This window comes from Cnephaeus nilssonii, assembly GCF_951640355.1.
Source record: "Cnephaeus nilssonii genome assembly, chromosome: 2".
NCBI lineage: Eukaryota > Metazoa > Chordata > Mammalia > Chiroptera > Vespertilionidae > Cnephaeus > Cnephaeus nilssonii.
The window spans coordinates 111,533,938-111,559,778 of NC_137073.1; the positions used below are offsets into that span (position 1 = coordinate 111,533,938).

General features: G+C 52.8%; 1 protein-coding gene across 3 annotated transcripts in view; it reads right to left on the bottom strand.

Moving 5' to 3' along the window:
* The window catches only part of NPR3 (natriuretic peptide receptor 3), a 60,848-nt gene extending 36,279 nt beyond the window's left edge, over positions 1-24,569 (bottom strand). For 2 of the 3 annotated variants that reach the window (XM_079782240.1, XM_079782239.1), the window contains exons 1-3: positions 23,331-24,569; positions 13,768-13,890; positions 6,659-6,825 (exon numbers count right to left, since the gene is read on the bottom strand). In XM_079782240.1, the coding sequence (XP_079638366.1) occupies positions 6,659-6,825; positions 13,768-13,890; positions 23,331-24,075 (1,035 nt within the window). In that variant the 5' untranslated portion in view covers positions 24,076-24,569. Of the gene's footprint in view, positions 1-6,658; positions 6,826-13,767; positions 13,891-21,551; positions 21,657-23,330 lie in introns of those variants that run through there. The other variant, XM_079782241.1, reaches the window with a different exon arrangement.
* Positions 24,570-25,841: the final 1,272 nt, after the last annotated feature.

The following is a 25,841-nucleotide window of genomic DNA, read 5'->3' on the forward strand; positions in this document are numbered from 1 at the left end:
CTGTGAACACCCATCACTACCTACCCCCAAACACCATCTGTCACAGCGTAAGCGAAACAAGCCCTGGCTCTGTGCACCTGGTGAGGGCGCGGCACCGGATCCGTCCCCCCAGCGCTGCTGCGCCCATTGCAGTCTGCTGGTCACACGTGGGGGGCCCCTCACCTTCCGGGGCCTCCGTGCCCACCACTGTGCAAGGAGCGGGTTGATCCTCTGTCCTCGGGTTCTCCGCTAACTACAATAATGAGCCCCGTGGTAACAGCTTCCTTTGATCGGCTGCTCCCTGCGCGCCACGCCTACGGAAGGGAACGCAGACGTGAGCAGAAAGACCCATGTCTCTGCTCCCACAGAGGTGGGTCTGGCGGCAGAGGCCCACGTTCGCCAGAAAATCCCACGCCCGTGTGTGTGATCACAGCCTGCGAGGCGGCCGTGGTGGGAGGAGGGAGAACCGGGAGGCGGCCTGGAGAAGGTGGCGTCTAAGTTAAGATCTGAAGGGTCAGCAGGTCTGGAACATTAGGCATGCAAGAGCAGCAAGTCCCCTGGTCCGGAGTGTAAGCTACAAAAGTAAAAGGGATCATCGCTACCATCCAGGGGATGCTTACTGCGAGCCTGGCATTGTATGAGACATTATCGGTGTACACAATTCTCGTGTTCTTTCAACAGCCTTCTCCGTTTAACCATTATCACCCCCATTTTACGGTCAGTAAACAAGGGCACGGAATTTCGGAAATGTGCCCGAGATAAGGATAGTAAGAGGCAGAGCCGGGGGATGAAACCCCAAGCCTGCATGCTTAACCACTGGGCTCTACTGCCTCCAGAGGTGGCCACGGGGCCTACTAAAGCATAACATGTCAGAATGGCATTGGTGTCCACCTGGTTCGCTGGCAGGAGGACAAAGGCACTTCTGAAATGTTATCAAATTCCCCAGGGAACTGGGCGAGCAACGGTCAGGGGATACAAGTCCTAAAACTAGACCATGACGGGATACTCAACAGCCCCAGTGACGCGGCCCTACGCAGTCTTATTCTCTGTCACATCACATACATGCACCACCCGGCCACCCCCAGAGATGAATGAAACCGGTGTAAATATTTGACCCAGGGACACTGATCTACAGGCAGCACTAGCCTCTGAGACGACCCTGCCTGGGAAACGCCGCCTAGGCAAACGTGGATAGGTTCAACCATGATTATGTTCTCCAACAGATGGCCCGGGAAATAGAGAAGTTTGCCGTCTTGAGGAACAGCGAGACCAGAGTTATTCCAGGAGTGCAGAGAGTATTAAAACTAGAAAAATCTAGTAGTGCCGGTGATCAAAAGGTACAAACTTACATTTATGAGATGAACAAATTCTGGGACATAATGTACAGCATGGTGACTATGGTGGACAACACTGTAGCAGACATTGGAAAGCTACTGAGAGGAAAGATCTTAGACGTTTCGTCACAAGAAAAAATGTTTGTAGCCAAATGAGGTGATGGATGTTAACTGAAGTAATTGTAGTAATCACTTCACTATATACATGTACATCAAATTATTATGTTGTACACCTTAAACTTACACAATGTTATATGTCAATTATATCTCAATAAAACTGGGGGCGGGGAGGAGGAACCTAGTAAAACAACCAATTACGCTATAACAGAATAAAGAAAAAAGCATTTGATTATCTCAATAGATATAGAAAAGGTAAAATTCAAATACCCCAACCCACACAGGTGATAAAATTCCATAGAACTTAACACACGAACACACACACACACACACACGTACAAATGAAACTGAGGAAATCTGAAATCAGTGCATTGTATCAGTGTCAATATCCATCTGTGATTTTATATATAATTTTCCAAAATGTTACCCGTGGGGGAAACTGGGCATGTATACAAGTGATCTCTGTATTGCATCTTAAAACTGCATGTAAATATCCAATTGGCTCAATTAAAAAAGTGGATACTTACAAGGGCAAGAGGTGGATATAGAATGAGGAGAGAGGAAGGAAGGGAGAAGGAGGGGGGATAAGAGAGGAAATCAACTTTCTGGAAACAAAATTTCATTAACCATTAAAATTTGGTAAGTTTAAAACATAGAATAATAATTCATTTTAAAAATCATAGCCACTCCATCCTTCCAATGTTTCAATAGAGCCTTATAAAAATTTTAAAGTTTTGAATTTTTGCATTTTGAGAAGATCACACGCCACCAACATGCTAATATGACGAATGTGATACTAACATGTATGACAGAGTCAGGGATAGAATTCAATGTATAATACCTGCGATAAAGTCCCGTGTTCAAAGTCTTCCCTCAACCTACATTATAAAAATTGTGGTGTTTGTTATGTTTTGCTTTTAGTTATCCTAAAAAAAGATGTCGTTTTAACAAAACAGAATTTCACCAACAAGGAATAAAAGGGAACTTCCATAATCTCATAAAGGCTCTCTCCAAAACCCCGAGTAAGCATCGTGCTTCCGTGGTGAGACGAACAGGTATGAAATCTGTTATGTTCTTCATAGGAAATCTGAGAACAAGGCAAGGATGCCCACCTCACTGCTTCTAGTCAGGGCTGCCTTGGGATCCCAGCCAGGCCCGTCCGAGTTTATTCTGTGTTCCCTTCCTGTATGCGCGGCCCATGGGAAGCAGCCAATAAAAGTAAGCTATTATTACTAAACTAGAGGCCCAGTGCATGATTGAATCATGCACGTGTACGGTCCCCTACACGCTTTCGCTTTTCGCAGTGGAGCTGGGTGCCTGTCCGCTGGTGCCGGAGCAGACAGGCACCCAGCTCCCCCACTTTTGATGGTCCGCGGCCGCTGAGGGGGGCTACCCTGCTGTTGAGAGGCGCAGCTGGGTGTCCGCGGCAGGCCCCCTCAGTAGCTGCGGATCTGGCCGTTGAGAGGCACAGGGGGCGGGAGTCCCGCCCCCTGCGCCTCTCAACAGCAGGGTAGCCCCGCTCAGTGGCAGCGGATCCGTGCCTCTCAATGGCTGGATAGGCCACCCTTAATCCCGCCCCCCAGCTTCCCGCCGCCCAATCATGGGCGTAGCGGAGTGATGGTAATTTACATGTTACTCTATTATTAGATAGGATACTTCAGTTCATTTAATATACTTAAGTAAACTTTTAATTAAGCATACTCAGAAGAATTGAAAAAAAACACAAATGTGTCCTTACTCACAGGCCAAGTGATGGTTTAGAAAATGCCTGGTAAATTGGGAAACTAATCGGAGAGTCCACGGACGTTTCTGGATGTAGGATCCAGAGCAGGGGCTGAGGAGCCCACGATGGGTGTCCCGAACTTAAGTTCTAAGTAAGCAGATGAGTACAAATCCGAGAAGCCGAAAGGCCGAGAAAGGAGATGAGTCCTGGAATGAAGACCACCAAGTCTTGCTGGTCTCGTTTAGCATCTCCTGCGCATGTGACCAGGTGTTGCCCGGGAGTCCCAGTTCCTGGGCGCCCGGGTCTCCTCTCCCACTGTGGTCACCACCACCACCGTCTACGCTCACCTGACACACGTCTGCAACTGGCATTCAAAGAGCCTGAGGAACACAGGCATGGATACGACAGACAGACCCACCGTCAGCACTGCAATAAGTAATTGCAGTGAGCTCCAATTTCTACCTAAAATTACCAGTTTCTGAATCTATAAAATCAATTTTAGATGATCCCACCGTGAGAGAGAAGCAGTACTGTCATCTACAACTACCAACAATCCCTAATGCCCTTGGTTTGGAATGTATTATGGATCTTCGTAGTAGGAAACCTTCCCAACAAAAAGTTTTCTTGCACTACCCTTAAAATAAGACTTATTAGTCTAAATATAGAAAGACTGGTAACAAGAAAGAATGACCCAGTAATGTGTTGGAATGCCACTTTTTGCCCAATGAGTATCATTATGTTGGACAGCCTATACTGAAATACTTGAACTTCAACAACCTCAGGAAGGACGCCAGACAAAAAGGACACCATTGTTGAGCTCTGAAGCTATAAGGTTAATATAAACTGGTAAAGTAAAGTAACACAGTGGCAGGTGTGAAAGACGTAGATGTCTCCCATTTGGGCCGGGCCACCGTAGACAGCCCGCTAAAGGAAGCTCAGCGCCCTCTCTGTTCTTTCACATTCTTGGGGCAAAGGATCGGGTGATGACACTGCCATAGGTTTCCTTACACTTGGGCTCTAGTCCACTAGGCGTGTTTCTGTCATAATTCCGAACGCACTGTCCAGTGTAGCAGCCACCAGTCACGCATGTTTCCCGAGCCCTTGACCTGCAGGTATGCTGTAAGGGCAAGATACACACTGGACTTCAAAGACTTCATATGCTAAAAAGAATATTCAATCTCCTTCATAATTTTTACATTGATTACTGTTGAAATAATCTTTTTTATGAGCCAAGTAAAATGTCTTATTAAAATTAATTTCACCTGGTTCTTTTCATTCTTTTAAATGTGGCTACTAGGAACTTTTAAATTACCTATGTGGCTCACTGGCAGCTCACGTGGACAGTGCTGATTTAGAAAGACAAACAGTATTCTAAATGATGTATATATATAAAAGCCTAAGCGACTGGCCTACCGGCCATTAGCTATGATGCACAATGACCACCAGGGGGCAGATGCTCAACACAGGAGCTACTGAGTGATAGCAACTTTGCAGAGTGCCCTCTAACACTCGGGGACCCCTCAGGAGATGTCAGACTGACGATTTTGGCCTGAACTCCACAGGCCAGGCCAAGGGACCTCACCTGCTGGAGGGATCCCACTCACTCCCCAGATGACCTTCAAGCCCCGGCACCACCGCAGGTGTGGCCGGCCGGGGTGGGACTGTGGGAGGTTGGCTCCAGGGTGTGTCCAGCCCATCTCGCCCAGTCCCGCCCCACCGGCCACCTTCTAATTAATTTCCACTCAATGTGCACGAATCCGTGCACCGGGCCTCTAGTGTATGTATAATATGCAACATCTTAGACATGCATGTCTTTTAAATGAACAAGGCATGTGGCCCGCCGGCTGTGAGTTTGACATGCTTGAAAAACATTCGTCAATATGGTTATAAGACCCTTTGTGTGTTGTTGGATGGCCAATTCCTATGGAGGCAGGTCTAATATTATAACAATAGTATAAAAGAGGCATCATTTATTGAGCTCCAACTTTTGACGGGAATACTGCTAAGTGCTTCAGGTAGATTATCTGTAATCCTCCCAACAGGGAGAAATAATTTGGACCAGAGAGACTAAGTAGTTTGGCCCAGCTCACACAGCAAGGAAGTGCTACAGCCAGGCTCTGAATGGAGGCCTGTCTAAGGCCAAGGCCTGTACCCCGTGGTACTTAAGGAAAGAAACTGGGAGAGGCCTGCTTGGAAGTGACCTTCTCTTGTGAAGTGGTTGCTATCCACCTTGGGCAGGGACCACCCAAGCCATACATCGGTCATTAAGAAGGTGCTCCCCCGAGACCAGACTGGTGATCGCCAGAGGGAAGGGGGCGGGGGGACTGGGTGGAAGAGGGGAAGAAATTGAGAAGTACAGATTGGTAGTTACGGAATAGTCGCAGGGAGTACGACGCTAAGTGAGAGAAGCCAGTCAGAGAAAGACAAATACCGTATGATTTCACTTACGTATGGAATCTAGTGAACAAAATAAACAAACAAACGAAATAGAAGCAGACTCATAGATACAGAATAATCAGGGGTGTGACGTACACCATAGGGAATACAGCCAATAATATTGTGGTAACTCTGTATGGTACTGGGTGGACACTGAAAATATCAGGAGGGCCAGTTTGTAAAGTATATTATTATCTAACCACTATGCTGTACACTGGAGACCAATACAAAGTAATACTCAAAGTGACCTGTAATTGAAAATTTAGACAAATTTTTTAAAAATTAAGAAGGTGCTCTATTCTGCTCTGGACTCGTGGAGTGGACAGTTTTGAAACACAGCACGCCTACCCAACCCGCCTGGGGCCCACTGCTCACCCTGCTCCGCACAGGAGTGGCTCCGGGACGTGAGGGTTGCCCAGCAAAGCCTGCCCGAGACAGCAGGGCAATGGCGCCACGTGAGGGGGCACCACCCACGAGACGAGCCCCCTGTGTAACCCACAGCCTGGCCTCACCTCCTGACCCCGTCCACTCTTGGGAAATGCCTCAGTCACAACAGCACTAATTGGTGGGAAGCTCCGGGACCCCGGGGAGGACACAGCCTACAGCCTAGGGGCCATGACACGGCCACAGAGAGAAGAGGCTCGCCAGAGAGCCGAGACCCACTGCCAACAGGCAGTCTCTCAACCCCGAAATACCTCCTGCCACCGAGCTTGGGAAGACTCGGGCATGCAAGCTCCGGCACCTTCGTCCCCCTCCTCCCCAGCACGCTCCTCGCCGACCAAGTGATGGAAGTCTACAGACATCTGCTCGGCCCGCCACAAGCGCCCACGGAAAGCAATTTGCCTCCCTGCAGCAGCTGGAGAGTGTGAGTGCAGGGTGGGGGTGCTGGGAGGTGCTGGGGGTCGGGAGAGCTGGCCAGAAAAAAGCACACACAGAGAAAGCACAGTGGCATGCAGACATGAACCTGGGCATCTCTGAATGGCTCAGACGGGACGCTGTGTCACCTCTGATTTAAGCAGGGGGCTGTTTCCGGAATGCTGACCGGCTCAGCTCGCCATCAGGCACTTACGTAATCCTCCTCATTGAGCCCTTGTTTCTCCACAGAGCTCTTCACCTCCATGGAAAACTTCTCAAACTCGGGTTTCACCGTCCTCAGTAGAGTGACTGTTTGGAGGGATGAGTACGCCTGCTTAGCTTCAAAGTCGTGTTTGTCTCCTCTCTTCCACGAGCCATCTCCTACGGGAGAAATGAAAATATTTATCATCCCAAGCCAGCCGCCATAAAGGGCCCTTTCTCCCTTCCCAGCTGCCACGTGTCTACAGGTTGCTCTGGGCCGTCGGTGCAAGAGGGATTGTCATGGTCTTGCACTTGGGGACCATGTGACAATGTCACGATCCTCAGAGAAGAAGGCCCTTCGGACGGGTGTTCCTTTGAAATGTGAGAGAAAGCAAAGCTCTGAGGCCTCAACTACCTTTAATCACCAGGAAATTGTACTTTTTAGTCACCAAGAACTGCAAGATGGGAGGTGTAAGAAGTAAGTTTTGGCACCCTCTAAAGTCGAAAGGAGCCCTTCCGTATTGTCAAAGAGCCTCTTCCTCCTGTCAGTGGTTGAGCATCCACCTATGAACCAGGTCACGCTTCGATTCCCGGTCAGGCCACATGCCCAGGTTGCAGGCTCGATCCCCAGTGTGGGGTGTGCAGGAGGCAGACAATCAGTGATTCTCTCTCATCACTGAAGTGTCTATCTCTCTCGCACGCACCCTCTCCCTTCCTCTCTGAAATCAATAAAAACACATTTTTTTTAAGAGAAGTAAGTTGCACTCCTTCTCATTCACACTCAGCTTTTAATCCCTACAATCAACTGGGGAGGTCAACCAAGCTGTTGCTTGGGTGCAATCAGCCTGATGTTAGGCAGAGGGGGTGGCAGGAATGGCTCTGTGTGACGACAGGGTGCAAAGGATGGTAGAGGTGGCACTGCTAAGACGGAAAAGTTTCAGATTACCAATAGTTCTTGAAGTATTTTTGGAACCTCTTCAGAGTGAGAAGTCGTTTAGGTGACTGTGAGGGTTTGTATCTCCAGCACTGGCAACATCATCACATTATTTATGGGACAGTGTTCACCAGTGCATCCGTGAAATTAAAACTGCTAACATGTACTGAGCAGATCTATACTAATAAAAAGCCTATGTTGTCGTCACGCCCTCATGCCATGATGCCCTCACGCCCTCACGCCATAATAGTCCATCACACCAGGAAGCTGTGTGCGCAGCGGGCGCATGCAGGTGGGCAGGGACCTAATGCTGCGTGCATGCCCAGTACTGGCGGCTCCGAGCAGCGATGCCAGGGGCGGGACCTACCTCTTTGGGGCAATCCGTTGAGGAGCCCCAGATGGGTGGGTGGGGCCTACCTCTTTGGGGAGATCAATCTCGGGGCTCCCACACTGTGAGAGGGCACAGGCCAGGCTGGGGAACCCCCCCCCAAGTGCATGAATTTCGTGCACTGGGCCTCTAGTTTATAATAATAATCTCTTGTTATTGAGCGCTTTATAGTTAGAAACTCACTTCATCCTCACAAGACCCAGGGTTGTGGGTACAATGATCGTCTCGATTTCACAGATGAGGAAACCGAGGCACAGGAAGCTGGGTGCCCCACTGCCTCCCAGCTCTCCCTTCACAAAAGCAAAGGCAAATGACGCGGGTAAAAACCAGTACTCTCTAATATCTCATTTCATTAGCAAATACGTGGCCTTCAGGGCCCAAAAGAAAATGTGGCCCTCTAGGGTGGGACAAGAAGCTGATGTTTCCACAAACTGTCCCTGTGATCCCTGGAGATCTGGGAATACAACAGGAAACTCAACCCCTAGACTCCAACTCCGAAGCCATTTGTTCGCGCTGAGTCCCGGGCCCCTGGCAGACGCCTGCAGCCCAGCGGCCGAGCATGAGGGTGGTTCCCGAGTGTGAGGCCAGGGCTCCGCGGCCCCCTCTCCACTCTCACGGAAAGGGAGCTGTGGCCTGGGGATTTCCATCACAGCTGAAGCCAGGCAAACGTGGGTTCACTGAGCCTGGCCAGAGGTCTGTGGGAGCCACCACCGTGGACTTCCTAAGTGTCTTGAACAGTCTCCCCCACCCTCGAGAGAAGGATTTAGAGACAGACGGGTCACAGCTGAAGTTATTACAGGTGGCAGCTCACTGGGGAGCAAGAGGGGGTACAGTGCAGGGTGCAGAGGAAAAGGCAGCCAGCTCCAAGGAAGGATTGTAACAGGCGGCGAGGTGGACGGGAAGGTTGGCTGGGCTGAGCAGAAGGCCCAGGCTCAGGTGCAAATGTGGCAGGCGGCAGCTGTTCAACGATAAGTAAGACAGAGCCAAGGACAAAATTCATTAAGGGCTGGATCTGTGCTCAGCGAGCACGAGATTAAATGTCAAGCCACCCAGCAGGACCTGACCAAGTCCTCCTCCTCCCACGTGGAACCTCCCGAACACGGAGGAGGCCTCGGGTAGGAGCAGCCACGATGCCTGTGCTCAGAGTGAGCTGCAGGGTCGGCCCCAGAGCCTGGAGGTGCCCACAGCATCTTCACGCCGTGGGGGAAGCCGTTTCTCAGGGGCATGCGATCAATACTTATTGATTCATTTTCCATTGATTTGCAATGTCAAGACTCAGCAGGACTGGTGTGTCTTAGGCAAAGAGGGTGGGGGTTGCTCAGCTCGGGGGAAGGGTTCTCTCCCGGGATAACCCCTCTGTGCTGTGCTGTGCTGTGCTGTGCAGCTAGAAAAAGCACAGGGCACTGGAGACAGCAACTCTCTCAGCTCCTACAATGGGGAAAACACTTTTTATTTTGAAAGACATGAAATCCAGTAAGATAAATTTGTCTGCCATCATCTAAAAATAAGCCCTGCCGGGTGGCTCAGTGGTTGAGCATCAACCTACGAACCAGGAGGTCACGGTTCGATTCCCAGTCAGGGCATGTGCCCAGGTTGCAGGCTCAACCCCCAGTAGAGGGTGTGCGGGAGGCAGCCGATCAAGGATTCTCTCTCATCCTGATGTTTCTGTCTCTCTCTCTCCCTTCCTCTCTGAAATCAATAAACATATATTTAAAAATAAAAGATAATGATATTGAAGTTTTGTTTTCTAAAAAAAAAAAAGAAGAAGAAGAAGAATGGAGACAATAGTGCTTAATAAATTTAAGCCAAAATAGCTATCTAGTCGCAAACATAACTGACACTGGGATGCCCCGCTGTTGGGGTTTCTCACTGTGATGTGTCAGTAACGCCTCCCACGCAGGGCTGCTGGGCACCAGGGAAGCAGAGGCCGGCTTGGCGTGTGGGACACACTGAATTCCGCAGACAGCTGGGTGCCTCCGGAGATTTATGAGTGGAACAGGAGATGACACGATCAGAACCATGCCTGGGAAATAGCGATGGGTTAGGGTGGGGAGACACGAAGGGCTCACAGCCCCAGCCATCCAGGCGAGAGGTTCCATGTGGGAAGTCATACCCCCCAAAATTAACCGCGGGTCTCTGGGTGGTGAGAATCATGGGCGAGTTTTTCTTTTTCTTCCCTTTTCTTTCCCTTTCTTTTTTCTGGTGTGTGTTTCTCTGGATCTAGGAAATGTCCAATCATAATTATTTACTGCTTTTGTTTAATCATGAAAACAGGGAGTGCCCTGGGAATGCAAGCAGAGGACGCGCAAGAGGAATCGCAAGACTCCACAGAGGGAGGGAGTGAGGGACAACAGCGAGGGGCGCGTCACCAGTGATGCAGAGCGGGGAGGAGAAGGGGCTGTCGTTAGAGGGAAGAGCAGGGTCAGATGGAGGAGGCGGATGTGGACATCATAAGGTGTCAGTTAGGGTCACCGTCAACCCCAGGTGACTGACTGCAGAAAGCCCGGTGATGGCACCAGGCCGGGTGGGGAACAGCAGCCTGAACAGAAAGAGGGGTGAAGGCTCGAGGAATGTGGGTGTCATTTTCACAGGCTGAGGGTCAGCACCAGGGGCTGACTGCGCTGGGTGAGAGAGTGCAGGGGCGCAGGGAGGAGGGCTGGCACCAACACTGGGGGAGGCTGTTTTGGGGGGCAGAAGGAGGAGGAGACAGGAGCTCACAGGGAACCAGAAGTGTCCTGAGCCACCAACGCTCGGGAAACGGGGCGTCCAGGAAGAAATGGCGGGAACGATGCTGACTGCGCTGAGCTGGGCCGCCCCGTCCAGGAGTCACTAGCCACACGGGTGACTAATCCAACGTAAATTAATTAAAATTAAATAAAATTTAAAACTTTGCTTTTCCATTGCACTTGCCACATCCAGTGCCCTCCGAGTTCTCAGAAGACGGGAACGTCCTGAACAGTCCCAGCGGGGTTGCCCCAACAGCCTTCCTCCCAACCCACGGCAAAGAGGACGACGCCCTGGGCACTAACAAAAGCTCAGCGGACAGCGGCTGTCATCTTCTCTCGAGACTTTGTAACTCTATCCTTTCAGGCGATGTCCCATCATTCCAATTCCCCCATAGTATATGCTGAGCTCCTGTAATCATATAACTCAGGCCGATATGAGAGTATCTTTGAGAGCTCATCAGGATCAAACAACCTGTAATCAGTCAATATGAACACACTGTCAAAACGTTTTTTAAAAATCCAATATCAAGGCAAGGGAGGAGGGAGGGGGAGGTAAGAGATCAATCAAAGGACTTGTGTGCATGCATATGAGCACAACCAATGGACACAATAGGGGGTGAGGGCATGTGCTGGGGGGGGCGGGGTGGGAGCGGATGGGGAGAGGTCAATGGGGGGAAAGGAGAAGTATAATACTTGCAACAATAAAGAATTTAAATTTTAAAAAAAGAAAGAGCAAATCCAGTATCAATTAAGTACTAATAGAACCTTTCTCGAGAACGGGTGTTAGAGTTCAGGGTGAGGGAGCACGGGGAGAAGGACGTTGGACAGCTCTGCATGAACACGCAGCTGGTCCTTAGGGCACCAAGTTTCAGAGAAGGCCCTTCACTGACCGTGGGCACCAGGGCCCTGCTCTGGGCCACTCTGCCTGCCACAGGCTCTGTTCACGGCCTCTGCTCTGAGCGGGAAAGGAGCTTCGTGGTCCGGGACAAACATGGACAGTGAGTGGCCTCTCTAGCTACAGCCACCGTCCCTTCTTCCTCACAGGTTCCTGCGTTGATCTGGGGTTGCGGTGAGTTCAGCTAAAAGTACACATTTCGTGACCCCGCTCACAAGTAGGGGTAGGCAGTGATGTGTAAGCAGGAGTTAGTGCGGGGGCTTCCAGAGAGCTCTTCCAGCAGAACTGAGTCAACGGCCTCCCTTCTTCCCCTCTTTGTCTTGCCTGGAATTTAGACACGACCCCTGGAGCCCTCGCCGCCCTCTTGTGCCACTGAGGCTGGATGCAATTCACTAAGACTGAGGGAGCGGAAAATCAGAAGGAGCTTGTGGAATCCAATGAACAGAATAACCCGATAAGCAAAATAGATCCAGAGACTTAGAAGCGTGGACCAGACGGACGCATCAGAGGGAAGGCGGGGGTGGAGCATGGGGCATTGAATGTGGCAGAGTTCAAATGGAGAAAAAATGCAAATCTTTGCTTATGGACATGAAAAGAAATTAAAATAAGTAAAATAATTTAACAGGGAGAGGACAAAGATGTAGGAAAACAGACACTCTCATACAATGTTGCAAAGTGTAAATTAGTAAACTCTCCAGAGGAAACTTGGCAATATCTATCAAAACTTAAATGCATATAACCTTTGACCCAGAAATTCTTCTAGAAATTTATCTTACAGAATAAATGTGTGCGTGTGTGCAGACATACAGGCATGCACGCTCCATTAGCCTCATTCTGGGAGCAACACAAATATTTAAAAATAGGAGACAGAAAAAGTAAAGATGACATGTCGACATTATAAAATACTGGGTAAATAATGCATTAAATTGTATGTATTTGTTTTATATTTTCAATGCATTCTTAATCTTTAATAAAGAAATAGAAACAATAAATAAATAAAATACTGTGTACCACTATTAGAGTGATCATTTTATTAGAAATATTTTTGTAAAGCCCTGACTGGTTTGGCTCAGTGGATAGAGCATCGGCCTGCGGACTGAAGGGTCCTGAGTTTGATTCTTGTCAATGGTACATGCCCGGGTTGCGGGTTCGATCCCCAGGGGGGAGGGGCTTGCAGGAGGCAACCGATTATTGATTCTCTCTCATCATTGATGTCTCTATCTCTCTCTCCCTCTCTGAAATTAATAAAATTTTTAAAGAAAGAAATTAAACACTTTCCATCACCTATATTGATGGCTCCTGAGCTTCTACATGGGAGCTTAACTAAAATGTAATAAGTAATTTGAAATGAAGGGGAGCTGGGAGCAGAGACTGTCAAAATGTTGCACCCCAGTTTACAGTAATGGTTGTCTTCTTTTTTTCACATTGTGGCCCATTACAAACATAGCGGGAACATGCATAAATATACACTTAGTGGCCAGATTATTATGATCTCTGAACGCATAATAATCTGGCCCCTCAGTGTATATCCTATATAATAAAAGGCTAATATGCAAATTGTCCCCTCAACCAGGAGTTTGACCAGCAGGCAGGCCGGCCAACTGCCCATGTCCCCTCCCCCTGGCCAGGCTGGCCAGACCCGACCCATGCACGAATTCATGCACCGGGCCTCTAATACACACACACACACACACACACACACACACACACACACACACACAAAGTGGCCAGATTATTATGCGTTCAGAGATCATAGTAATCTGGCCACTCAGTGTATACACATGAACATATTACTAACATAAAAGTTTTATGAAACAATACATATGGTACGTGTGACCCGCTTTGACAGTACATTGGTATGTTCTAGTCTATTCCATCCTATTAAAAATTATCCCAACAGCCCATCCCGGAGGCAGCCTGCAGGTGGAAGCGCACGAGGCAGGGGTGTGTAGGGCCTGGATTTAAGACCATCTGGAGACAGGTGCCCTGGCATCAGGGCATGTGGGGTCTTCTTTGCTGAGTTCCCAGAGAAGCACAGCTGGAGAACTTAGAAGTCATAACCCTTCTCAGGATCCCCAATTTCTAAACTCCTAGCTGTGAAATCTATTGACGTAACTCACATTACTGGCCCTTACCTGCCCCCTGCCACCCCAGCCCGCCAGGGAGGGGACCGAGTTACCGTAGGAGGAGCTGTTGAAGAGCTCGATGTTGAAGAAGGCGTAGTCCCCGCTGGTCATCCCGTGCCTGTGCGCCGCCAGCATGATGCCCCGGATGGTGTCGCTGCTCGCACACATGATCACCACTGGGAGGGAGGAACAACAACATGCGTGAGACGCCCTGTCAGGACACAGCGAGGACACTGAGACCCGCGGGGGCGGCCGGCCAGGAGCAGGGTACGCACATCCCCTCCAGTGTCCTCACGAACACGTATGGATTACAGAGGGGAAGAGCAGTAACGTGACAGTGGAGTCATGCAGAGGATGCCACCGTAACCAAGGATGGAAGCCAACGTCCCAACCCCGGGAAGAGCCTCCGGAGCCTCCGATGGAGCCCACCCAGGACCAACGCCGACAAAGTGGGGGACCTGAACCCAATGGGGGAGCAGCCAGTGTGGGGACAGTCTCTAGAAGAGCTGGCCTGTGCGCTCTGAAATGGTCACGTTGGTGACAAACCAAGACAGGCTGGGGGAATGTTCTAGATCAGCGGTCGGCAAACTCATTAGTCAACAGAGCCAAATATCAACAGCACAACGATTGAAATTTCTTTTGAGAGCCACATTTTTTAAACTTAAACTTCTTCTAACGCCACTTCTTCAAAACAGACTCGCCCAGGCCGTGGTATTTTGTGGAAGAGCCACACTCAAGGGGCCAAGAGCCGCCTGTGGCTCGCGAGCCACGATTTGCCGACCATGGTCCTAGTCGAAAAGACCCAGAGGAACAGAAAGCTCAGTGCCAGGTGTGCCACTAGAGGGGATCCTGGCCCTTTAAAAGGGAAGAGTAAAAGTTTTGCTGTAAAGGGCATTATTGGGGCAACTGGAGAGACCTGAGTGAGGCCTGAAAACCAGGTAACAGCACGGCCTTTGTGCTGGGGTGCTTGGCTTTCCACAGCTCCGCCATGGGCCTGTGAGGGAATGTCCTCTTCCCGAGGAAACACGCTAGGTATTGAGGCGTCAGCAAGCATGACGGCTGTACTTACTCTCAAATAGTTCCTCACAAGACGGTAATGTCTCCGTGTGGGGTACATGTGTACATATTTGGAGGGGGAGGGGAGGGGAGGGGGGGGAGGTTCGGAATGACGAAGTGAAAGCGGCAGAATGTTAACAATTGCTAAAAACCTGGTTTTTTATTAATTTCTTACATCTTTTCCCAAAATGTATGATTATTTCAACACGAAGTTTTACAAAATGCTTCCAATGACCCGCCAGGTTTGCCCACTAGAAGGCAGCGAGGAGTGCCAGCGGCTTTCTGCACTTAATCGCATGGTAAACACCTTTCCCCGAAAAAGCAAACTTCACGGTTTGGGGGACGCCCTTCATGTGGCAAATCAGAGGACGAGCGAGGGGCCCGGCTTTCTGCGGCCTTGACTCTGGAACCTTCCTCCCAGGCTGTTCCCGCCTCTAGAGGGACAGGTACCAGAGCCCAGGTCCCGCCCTGCCCGCTCCGTTCAGAGCCACCCTGTCAGACGTGAGGGGCCTTAGGCAGCTCCGGAGCATCGCTGCCTGCTCCTAAGAGCATCCACGGGCCGGAGTGAGGCGGGGACCTGGCCATTACCCAGCAAACTGGATCCTTGTCGCTGTCCCTCGTCCCCATGACGGGGACCACTGTGTCTGGCGCACACAGAGGAGGGGGGAGGCCTACAGAGGCCACCCCGCGCTATGGCTCTCAGCGATGTGTGCTCTCTGTGAAGGCAGGGGCGCGGGGAGACGTCAAACACACTCCAGGCCCAGCCTTGGCCCCCGCGAGGGCGGGGCCTGTGGGTGTTTCGGGTCCTGCGACCCTCACTGGGTGTTAGACCACGACTCTGACATTCCTTAGGCCCAGGGCTCCGTGTGCCGGCTGCAGGCTCCGGAGAATGTGTCTCTGAACAACCCGGAGCTCGGAAAGAGCTGCCCCTGTATGGGGAGGTGATGTTTGTGCCCATGGACACACCTACACACTTGGGAAACATACTCAGATTCCCAGCTGCCTCAGTGAGGGCGTTTCTGAAGAAACACCTCGTTACTCATTATGTTTTAGAGCTGTTTCAGCAACGATTCATTCTAGTCCCTGAAATTAAAAGAGAGCGAAGGTGCCCCACAAAACAGCCCATAAGGGGCTGGAGCCGGGCACGTGTGAGGAGGGTGGACGCCAAGAGGGGGCACCTCCGGGAGGGTCCAGTAGACGGGGGCCGACGGTCTGCCCGCAGCCCGCATCACTGTCCGTTAATCACTCCGAGTCCCAAGTCTGCCTCTCCCTCCCGGACACGGCACCTCCTTCTGCCAGCACATAAGCACAGGAGGACGGAGTCCTAGTCACCTAACTCAGGCATTTTCAGATGATCTGAAAGGCAGACGACTGAGGTCCAATGAGGACCAAAACGCATGACCATCCACAGGTACCCAGTCGGCATCCACAGGTACCCAGGCATGCTGACTGGGGCGTTCATGAGGATGAACTCAGAAGCAGGTTACTCCGTTGGATGATTCAGGCATCGGGGCTTGATGACTGTACGTGTCTATCTAACCAAACAGGCTGGGTCCTCGGGCCAGAGCAGAAGCTTCCCTAAGTCCTGGCTGGGACCTGCCGGGCACCGGCCTCTCTGTCGCTTCTTTGTCTATTTTTACAGTCCTGACCCATCTGCTGCTCCCTATCCCCATCATCATCGAGACCCATTCCTTCTGGCAGACACATTCTTTCTGTAAATGTCAGTGCCTCCTTGGACCGAGCAAGCGTGACCTAAGTGGCATTGTGTGTATCTGAGCAGACTTTATTTTAGATCTCATCCGTTGTGTGTTGACCATGTGGCTTAACTCTCAAAGGGAAGCCTGAGCTGCCAAGTTCAGGGCAGGGTATTATTTTTCTTGCATAAAAATGATGACTCGGTTTAAGTTGGAGCAAGGACTTCAAGATGCTGGCAAAGCGGGCAGAACAGGGAATCCGTCTAGATCTGAAGGATAATCCCTAATCTCGTATGGCTGTTTCATTCCAGCCTAGTTCAACAGCAAGTATTTTTAGTAACCTGCCTTTATAGAGTCTATCAGAAGATTAAAATAGTTTTCATTAAGATAGCGTTCTCTTCCTACTCATGTTTCATCAGTTTACATAACTCACCAAACTACATGGCACAACGGGCACGAGCAGATCTGGGGACAGCTCCTGGGACGTCTCTGGACCAGTGTGCGAGGCCTGCAGGCTCCTGCCAGCGCTCACCGCAGGCAGTAAGGCTTATAGGGAAAAGGCTCCAGCTAACCCTGTAAGCTGCTACCGTAGAGGTCAAGGAAGACCGTTTCTGCCCAGCCACGTGGCTCCGTAGTTAAGCATCCACCCACGACCCAGGAGGTCATGGTTCGATTCCTGGTCAGGGCACACGCCTGGGTTGTGGGCTCGACCCCCAGTAGGGGGCGTGCAGGAGGCAGCCGATTGATGGTTCTCATCATTGATGTTTCTATCTCTCTCTCCCTCTCCCTTCCTCTGAAACCAATAAAAATATTTTTTTAATTTAAAAATGTAGACAGTTTCTATCATATTTAAGTATATTTAAATATAACATACTAATTTAAGGGTCGAATTTTTTAAATTCTAAAAGAGGTGGTGGTGTGACTCTAAGTTTCTGGATACAGTTTCCGTCGATCTGCCCCATTTTCTCCAAGTTGCCACAGAAATTGCCATGTTCCATGTCACCCTCCACTCCCTGATCTCGCCAGTGTCTCCTGTAAGAGACTCCTCGCTCCTGCGCATGGCCGAGAGCGCGCTGAGAACGGCAGAGAGAGACAGGCGCGAAGGGATGGCCAGAGAAACCCATTCGGAGACCAGAAACGTTCCGACAGCAAACCTGAAACGGGGGCGTGGATGGCTTTCCCGTCTCCGGTTTGTATCTGGAGCAACTTCTAATAAGGTGGCACTCGTCTCTCCAACTGCTTTCGTTTACCCCTCTGTCCCAGAGAGCGGGCGGGCTGACAGGAGAGCTGAGAAGAAGACACCGGCACACTGGGCCGGCCTTCCCTCCCTCCTCTTTGAGATGTGCCCGCCTTCACCGAGGGCACGGTGTGCCTGACCTTCCTCCTGTGGCCAGGGGCCTGGGCTGGAGGGGCTGCAGCCGAACAGCTGATCCGAACTCAGTGGACGGACCTGCCTAATTCGGAGGGGAAGGGACACGCAGCCCTAAGGCAGCAGATCTAAACCCATGTTCTCCAGCCAGTTTTATCGATATTAAAAATCGCGTTTTCACACTGACTATGTGACTCCTGCATCCGTCTTTCATTTAACTCTATACCTGAAGGGGACAAGGATGCTTCCGCATGGGAACAAAGCAACATGTTCCATATGCTGCAAACTGAAAACACGACAGCAGAAACGGAAAACCAATCTCCATGGTCACTCTGGGAGCAGTCAAAAGAATATCTAAGTGAGAAAGATGTTTTAATATATTTCTATTGATTTCAGAGAGTAAGGGAGATATAGAAGCATCAATGGTGAGAGAGAATCATTAATTGGCTGCCTCCTGCACGCCCCCTACTGGGAATCACGCCCGAAACCCAGGCATGTGCCCTTGACGGGAATCGAACCTGGGGCCCTACAGTCAGTAGGCCGACGCTCTATCCACTGAGCCAAACCAGCCAGCGCAAGAAGGGTTTTTGTAAAGACAGGTGGTAAATGGGGGGAAGGGGATAAGAAAAGTAAAGTATCAATCCAGGAGATCTAATAGCCAAATAAAATAAGTTCTAGAAAGAGAAAACAGAGAAAATGAAGAGGATAAAAATTACCAAAGGAATAATTTAAGAAATCTTCCCAGAACTGCCCGGCTGGCGTGGCTCAGTGATTAAGCATTGGCCTATGAATCAGGAGGTCACAACTCAATTCCCGGTCAGGGCACATGCCTGGGTTGCTGGCTCAATACCCAGTAGGGTGCGTGCAGGAGGCAGCTGATCAATGATTCTCTCTCATCATTGATGTTTCTGTCTCTCTCTCCCTCTTCCTTCCTCTCTGAAATCAATAAAAATATATTTAATTTTAAAAAAAAAATCTTCCCAGAACTAAAAGACATGAGTTTCTGGATTGAAGAGGCCTACCCTTCAATACCCTCAAGTGCATAAGGCAAAATACTGGCATAAAAATCTACCATAATGGAATGTAAAAGCATTGGGAGCAACAAAAACAGTCCAAAAAATTCCAGGACAAAAAGAAAAACACAACATTCTATTGATAAAGAAGCAGAATCAATCCTAGCTTCCTAATTGCAACATTGGAATCTAAAAGACAATCCTTCAAATTTTGAGGGGAAATAATTTCATATCTAGAATTCTGTAAATACATATAATGGTAGGATGAAGAAATTTTCCGTCATGAAATGTCTCAAACTTTAGCTCTCATTCATCCTTTCTGAGAAAGCTCCTGGAGGATGTGTTCCACTAAAACAAGAATATGAACAAAGAAAGAACACAGAGGGACCTAATCAGAGAGGGGGCGGGGGATGGGAGTTGCAGGAGGATGTTGAAGAAAGAACCCAGAGTTATACCTGTGTAGCATGTTTAGAAAATAACTAAACTGGAGCAGCTCAGGAGACTTAAAATATAAAATTGGTAGATGATTTAGTAATTCCATAGGAAACTAAGCAGACAAACGAAAATAAACTTTTTTTTAACCCCAAGGAAAACAAGTAGGGCAAGAAAGGAAATGTCATCGTAGTAGCCTGTATGGCTCAGCTACAAATAACTTTTAGAAGGTAATAATAATGTAGACACTAAATACTACTGAGCTAACCAAAAATTATAATGCAATCACCTTGGAAGAGAGACTGGAAGGAAAACTTGAGTGTGTGGTTAACAGGGAGTAGAAGAGAATTAAATCAGCACCTTCCCGTGGGATGGTAAGAGATTAAAACCTAAAGCTGAAAAAATCAAAAGTAACATGGGATTTAGGGGCATGAGGTCAAATACCTACAGAAACAACTACAGGAGTTGGAAATAGTGGCCTCTGGGCAGTGAGAAGTGGGGAGAAGGAGACAGTGCAGTCTGGTTGCTAATGACGCCTGGAGTTTTCTGACTTTTTAACCAAATAGCTGTATAACTAACTTACATAAAAATAACATACTTTTTTAAGAAAAGTGATTTCTCTCTGGCCGATCCTACACTACATAGCAACGGGTTCTATTTGCAAAACAGAGATTGCACCTTTATTTTTGTTGTTCACAAAGCTCCCTCTACGCCAAAGGTTTTCAGCATTTCCACAGGGCAGCCTACAGGGCTTCTTTCCCCCTGCCACATGTGGGTCAGTTATTTCACTTATCATGGGTTCTTGGCTTAAAAATTCTGCTGATCAACCACTTGGTCATTTCCCCCAGCCTAATTCTAAAAATAAATGACTCTCTACTGATTAAACACTGTTATCTCTACAGTGGTCATGCAGGCCCAGAGTAATGACACATGATTAACTAGAGGCTCGGTGCATGAAATTTGTACACGGGGGGGGGGGGGACGAGGAGTCCCTCAGCCCAGCCTGCACCCTCTCGCAATCCGGGACCCCTCAGGGGATGTCCGACTGCCAGTTTAGGCCTGATCCCACCTGGAGATCGGCCTATACTGGCAGTCAGACATCCCTCTCGCAATCCGGGACTGCTGGCTCCTAACTGTTTGCCTGCCTGATCGCTCATAACCACTTGCCTGCCTGCTTGATCGCCCCTAACTGCTCACCTGCCTGCCTGATCGCCCCTAACCACTCACCTGCCTACCTGATTGCCCCTAACCGCCTCTGTCTTGGCCCCCACTGCGGTGGCTTCATCCAGAAGGACGTCCGGAATGTGGTTCGGCTGTTCGGTCTAATTAGCATATCACGCTTTTATTACTATAGATATATATCTCTTAGTTTTTCTTTCTGCAGTACAGCATATAGCCAAATGAAATTTTAGTCATATTAGTATTTGGGATGGTGGCATTGTCAGCTTTTACCTTTTAAAAGATTCAAATATTTGCATCTGATTTTGAAGATGAACTTAAGTCCAAAAAAAGTGCTAAAATGTGATCTCCAAAGGTGGTGGGGGGGAGGGACTCTCTAGCTCTATGATGTTTAATGTGGAATTTTCAAAGACAAAAACACAGTCCATTACATCTTTACACTGGAGGGAGCACACCTCAGAACCTCCCACCGCAGTGGTTCTGGGCCAGCTCTCTATTTCACAGAGGAGGAAGGCGCCTCAGAGGAGGTGAGTGACCGCCCAGGCCAAGCAGCTGCGGAGTGGAGACAGCAAGCCCAGAGCACCTGCTTCTCACGCCGGGGTTCTTGCCCCAGGACTCGGCTCGCCTTCCAGTGGAAATGATTATCATCGTATACACAGACTGATAACCGCTGGAATAAAACTCCACGTTTACTGTGCACCATGCACCTGGCGCTGTTTCAGCGCGTTCCTTGTGTTAGCTGTTTAATCCTCCCAGCATCCCTAAGGTGGGGGCGCCCCTACGCCCCCCCACTTTACCTGAGGAACCTGAGGTTTAGCAGCAGCCCGAGCTCTCTCCAGGGAACGCCTGAGCCTGGACAAAGGCTCTGGAAATCAAACCCCACTGAACCCAGCTAACCCACTAACTGCTTATGGCGAAGCAATGGCGATTAGCGAAAGGGAAAAGATCCCCAGAGAGAGCTTTGCCATCAAGCAACTTTCTCTCCTGAGGGTGGGGAATTTCGGGGAGCGGGGGAGAAACGGTTTTGTAGTTCTGACGTCTGCCCAGTCACTGTTGGAAATACACTTTAGAGCAGGAATGGTACCCTTTGTCACCTGTAAAATACACAGGTCGGCCAAGCAAACTTCCACCGCTAAATCCAAATTTAGACGAAAAGGAGCAGAGACGGGGTGCATGGGCGAGGCTTTTGGAATGAAAAGCTGATCAGCAGCAACAGGCTGTAGTGTTGTCCAACCCGGCTGAAGCCCCCAGGCCGCCCAGGGCCCTGCTGCCCTCCCTGCCCCCTGGGCTCAGTCAACCACCCCCTGTGAGGCTGCGGGCCCCTGGCCGAGACCTGCCCTAAACTGGAATGACAGGTCCCCTGGGCCCTGACTCCCAGGCCACGTGCTCAGGGACCACCCGCGGCACCGAGACCCTCAGAGCAGACCTTGAGGGTTGGGGGACACACCCCCACCTCAGCTAGCCCTGGGAAATCTCCAGCTCCTGGCTCCCCGGCTGAGACGCGGGTCCCGGAGGCCAGAGCAGCCCCGCGCCCGCAGTGCCCGGAGCGCCCGGAGCGCTGGAGGGGAGAGGCGGCTGTGGCTCCCGGGCCGGGCGCGGCCAGTCCGCCGCCTCGCAGACAAGTCCCCCTTTTCACCATCAGCGAAGCCGGGCGCCCCGCCCGCCTGGCTGGCAGGGATTCTGCGCAGACCGCCCGGAGTTCGAAAGCTCCGAACTGGGCCACGCACCCCCACGGCCAGCACCCCCCTCCTCCTCGCGCCGCAGCGTGCGTTCCCGGCGAGGCCGAGCGGCCAACTCGGGAAGGGCGGTGGCCGCTGCGCCCTCCTCCAAGGCTCCGCACCCACTCCCACCGGCGGCGGGGCCCGCCCGGCTCCCGCAGCCCGCGCCCAGGGGCCCGGCCCTGCACCTGGCTCAGCCCTGTCCCCTGCGGCCTCTGGGCGTGAGGTCGTGGGGCGCTCGGCTGGGGTTGCACCCCTTACAATCCAGGCGCGAGGGGGAGCAGAGGCGGGATGCCTCCAGCTCTGTGCACCCCAAACCTGACACCGGTGGGGAGGGAACTGCGTGTGGCTGCCCTCTCGGCCCGCCATTCCCCGCCGTCTGCTCGGCGGTGAAACGGGCCACATGGGCGTATCCGCGACCACCCGCTTCTCCTCCCGCTCCCCGCAGCCGTACCTTAGTCAAGCCCCCCCAGACCCGCGGGGAAAACGTGGGGAGCACGTGGGAAGGGGCTCCGCGCCCGCTTCTCCCGCGCGCGCTCCGGCCAAGTCGCCCTCCCCGCGCGCTGCAGACCGCGGCGCCGGGCGCGCCGGGGAGCGGGCCGCCGGGCCGACCCAGCCGGGCATTTCTGGTGGGAACCACGGGCGCTCGTTTGAAAGAGGCTGGAGGGGCGGTGGGAGGACCGAGAAGGGCGATACGTGAGCCTTGAAGAGAAAGGTGGGGTCTGTGGAGGGAGCCGCCGAGGGCCCCCGAGTCCCGAGCCGGGAGCCGAGGGGCGGCGCGCGCGCTCCCGCACCAGGAGGGGCGCCCGTCGGCAAAGGGCCGGGCCAGGCCTTGGGGCCTCAGAATGCTTTCGCATCCCAGTCGGAGCCTGGCGCCCGGGGTGCGCCCCTCATCGCTAACCAGGTGCGGGCGAAGGGGGAGCCAGGGAGGAAAAAACCCAGATGGTTTCTCAGCACCTGTCGGAGCTGCGGGCTCGGACGCCCCTCCCCCGGCTCCATCCCGCCCGCGGGACTTTCTCCTGACACCCCGCGACAGCCACGCGCCCTCCCCGAGTCCGGGCGCGGGGTCCGCAGAGGAGCGCGTGGATGTGTAGGGGGGGTGGGGGCCGGGAGAGCGGCCGGGCTACCGCGGGGGCCCGCGCCCCTCCCGCTCACCTCGCTCGCTGGCCTGGATGTAGCGCACGATGTCCTCCAGGTCCAAGGCCTTGGTCTCGTCGAAGCTGTAGGCGGCCGTGTGCAGACCCTCCTCCTGGAACACCTCGTGGACGCCCTCGAGGGTGAAGTAGCAGTTGCGCTCCAGCTTGTCGTCGCTGTAGAGCAGCGCGGCGCGGCTCCACTGGTGGTGGCGGAACAGCGCGAGCATCATCTCGCCCATCTTGGCGTAGGCGGGCGACACGCGCGTGAGGTGCGAGTACTCCGTGTCCTTGTGCTGGAAGCCGGCGGCCAGGGCCCCCGCCGACAGCATGGGCAGGTCCCAGTGCGACGCCAGCCGGGCCACGGGCGCCGCCGCGTACTCGCACACCGGCCCGAGGAGGAGGTCGGGCTTGGCGCCCCGCGCCGCCGCCACGCGGTCCACCAGGCTGAAGAGCGCGCGGTTGCCGCAGTCCGAGTCCTCGTAGGCCACCTGGAAGCGGGTGCCGGGCGGCAGCAGCCGCGGCCCGGTCCCGTTGCCCTCCACGCTGCGCAGCGCGTACTCGATGGCCGGCCGCACCCGGGCCAGGGAGAACAGGTACGAGTCGTCCCGGGGCAGCAGCACCAGCACCTCGATCTTCTGCGGCGGCGGCGGCGTCTCTGTCCCCCCGCGCCCGCCGCCGCCGCCGCCGCCGCCCGCGCTGCCGGCCAGCGACGCCCAGCCGAGCAGGGCGCACGCGGAGAGAGTCAGCGCCCGCAGGGACGGCATGGTGCGGCTGGAAGGCGCCCGCCCCGGCCGCCGGCTCGCCCTCGGCCCCCCGCCCGCCCTTCCTCGGGCCGCCCCACTCTTCGCGCCGAGGTCCCGGCGCCCCCTCGGGCGCGCTCGGCAAATAAAATGCCCCCTTCGCTAACTCGCCACAAGATAGAGAGGAACAAGAGTCCTTCTTGCAATGTCACTCGTTTTTTAAAAAAAGAAGAAGAAGTTCACCGGGTGTAAACCTGTACGCCTGTAAATATTTACATATATATACTTATTATAAATATATATATATATATATATATATATATATATATATATATATATATATTCGCCCTCCCTTTATATATACTATTTTGCTTAGAGGTGGCTTCTATTTGGGCGTTGCTAAGGTGGCTGTTGAAAGCGTATTTGTAAAAGAAGAAAAAAGTTCGACTTGTCCAAGTGCTTGTAATTGACGGTGCATCTCCCTCGCGTTTGATCTCATTGATTCGCGCCGGTTCCTGGATCCATAACCGGCGTTTAAATAGCGTGGCCGCGGCGGAGCGCGTTACCACCCGGGGCGCGCAGAGGCCGGGCTTGTATTTCCAGCGGGTGGGGTGGGGGGCGGGGTGGGGCACGGTGGGGGCTGGGCTGGGGGAGCTCTCATTAGCATTCTTACATCAGGGCTCCTCCCCGCACCCCTTCCTTCCCCACCCCTCCGCCGTCCCTAACCCCCGGCTCCCCCGCTAGCCCGGGGCCTTCCCTTAAAGCCCACGTCTGCGCCCGTGGGAGCCCCCACCGCCCCGCGCCGCCCCCAGGGCCCCCGCCTCTCCCCGGCCCAGCACGGCGCGCTCTCTCCAGCATCGGGCTTTCAAAATGAAAATGCTCTCGGAAGGACCGAGATGCGCGCAGGCACGCGCACGCACACCACGTGCAAAAATAAACAGGACCAGAGGAAGGAGTGGTCCCGAAAAATGGTAGCTTCGGTGCAAAAAGCCGTAGGTCCGGCTCGCTCTCGCCTCTTCCTCACTCCGGCCACCTTCCCCCGACACCCTCCCTTCCCTGGGCCCGGGCACAAGGCGAGGGAGCCGGGACCTGGGACCCTGAGCTGGCGGCCGGATCGCGGACCCTGGAGCGCCCCGCTAGGCTGAGCGTTCGGCGCCCCCCTCCCTCCCCCCCAAGCCCAGGCCGGCCCCCTCCCCCGGGGCAGCGCCGGCTCCCGCTGGGGTCGCCGCCGGGCGGGCGGGCCCCGGTCCCCGCGCACAGACCCTCGCCGCGGCGCCGCGAGCAGGAAAGCGGAACTTGTGGCTCCCAACGGCGAGCGAAGGGCTCGGCTTCTTGGGGTGCCAAGAGCCCGGGCAGCATCTCCGAGGCGTCCTCCGGGCCGGGGGTGCTGAACCAGGTAACCGCACAGAGACCGTCCCCAGACCGTTCCCCGGAGGGTCCCCCGGGTGCCGGCGCCCGCGCTGCTCCGACCCGAACGCTGGGCAGTCCAACGGCATCTCCTCCCGAGCGCGCCAGACGCTGCGCTCTGGGTCCTGCATCGCCGAGAACGGTCCTGCCTCGGACCCGGTCCCGCCGCCGGGCGCAGCCGCCACCGCCGCGGGGACGGGGCTGGAGACGCGCCCGTGGCCCGCGGAGGCCGCCGCGCTGCAGGGCAGGTCCGAGGGGAGCTGGACCCCTCCGCGCGGTGACACTGAGGCCGTTTGCAATGAGGACGTGCGGCCTGGGACGGGGGAATTCTGACACTTAAGTCCCGCGAATTAAAATCAATGGAAAATGGTTTAAAACGGGCT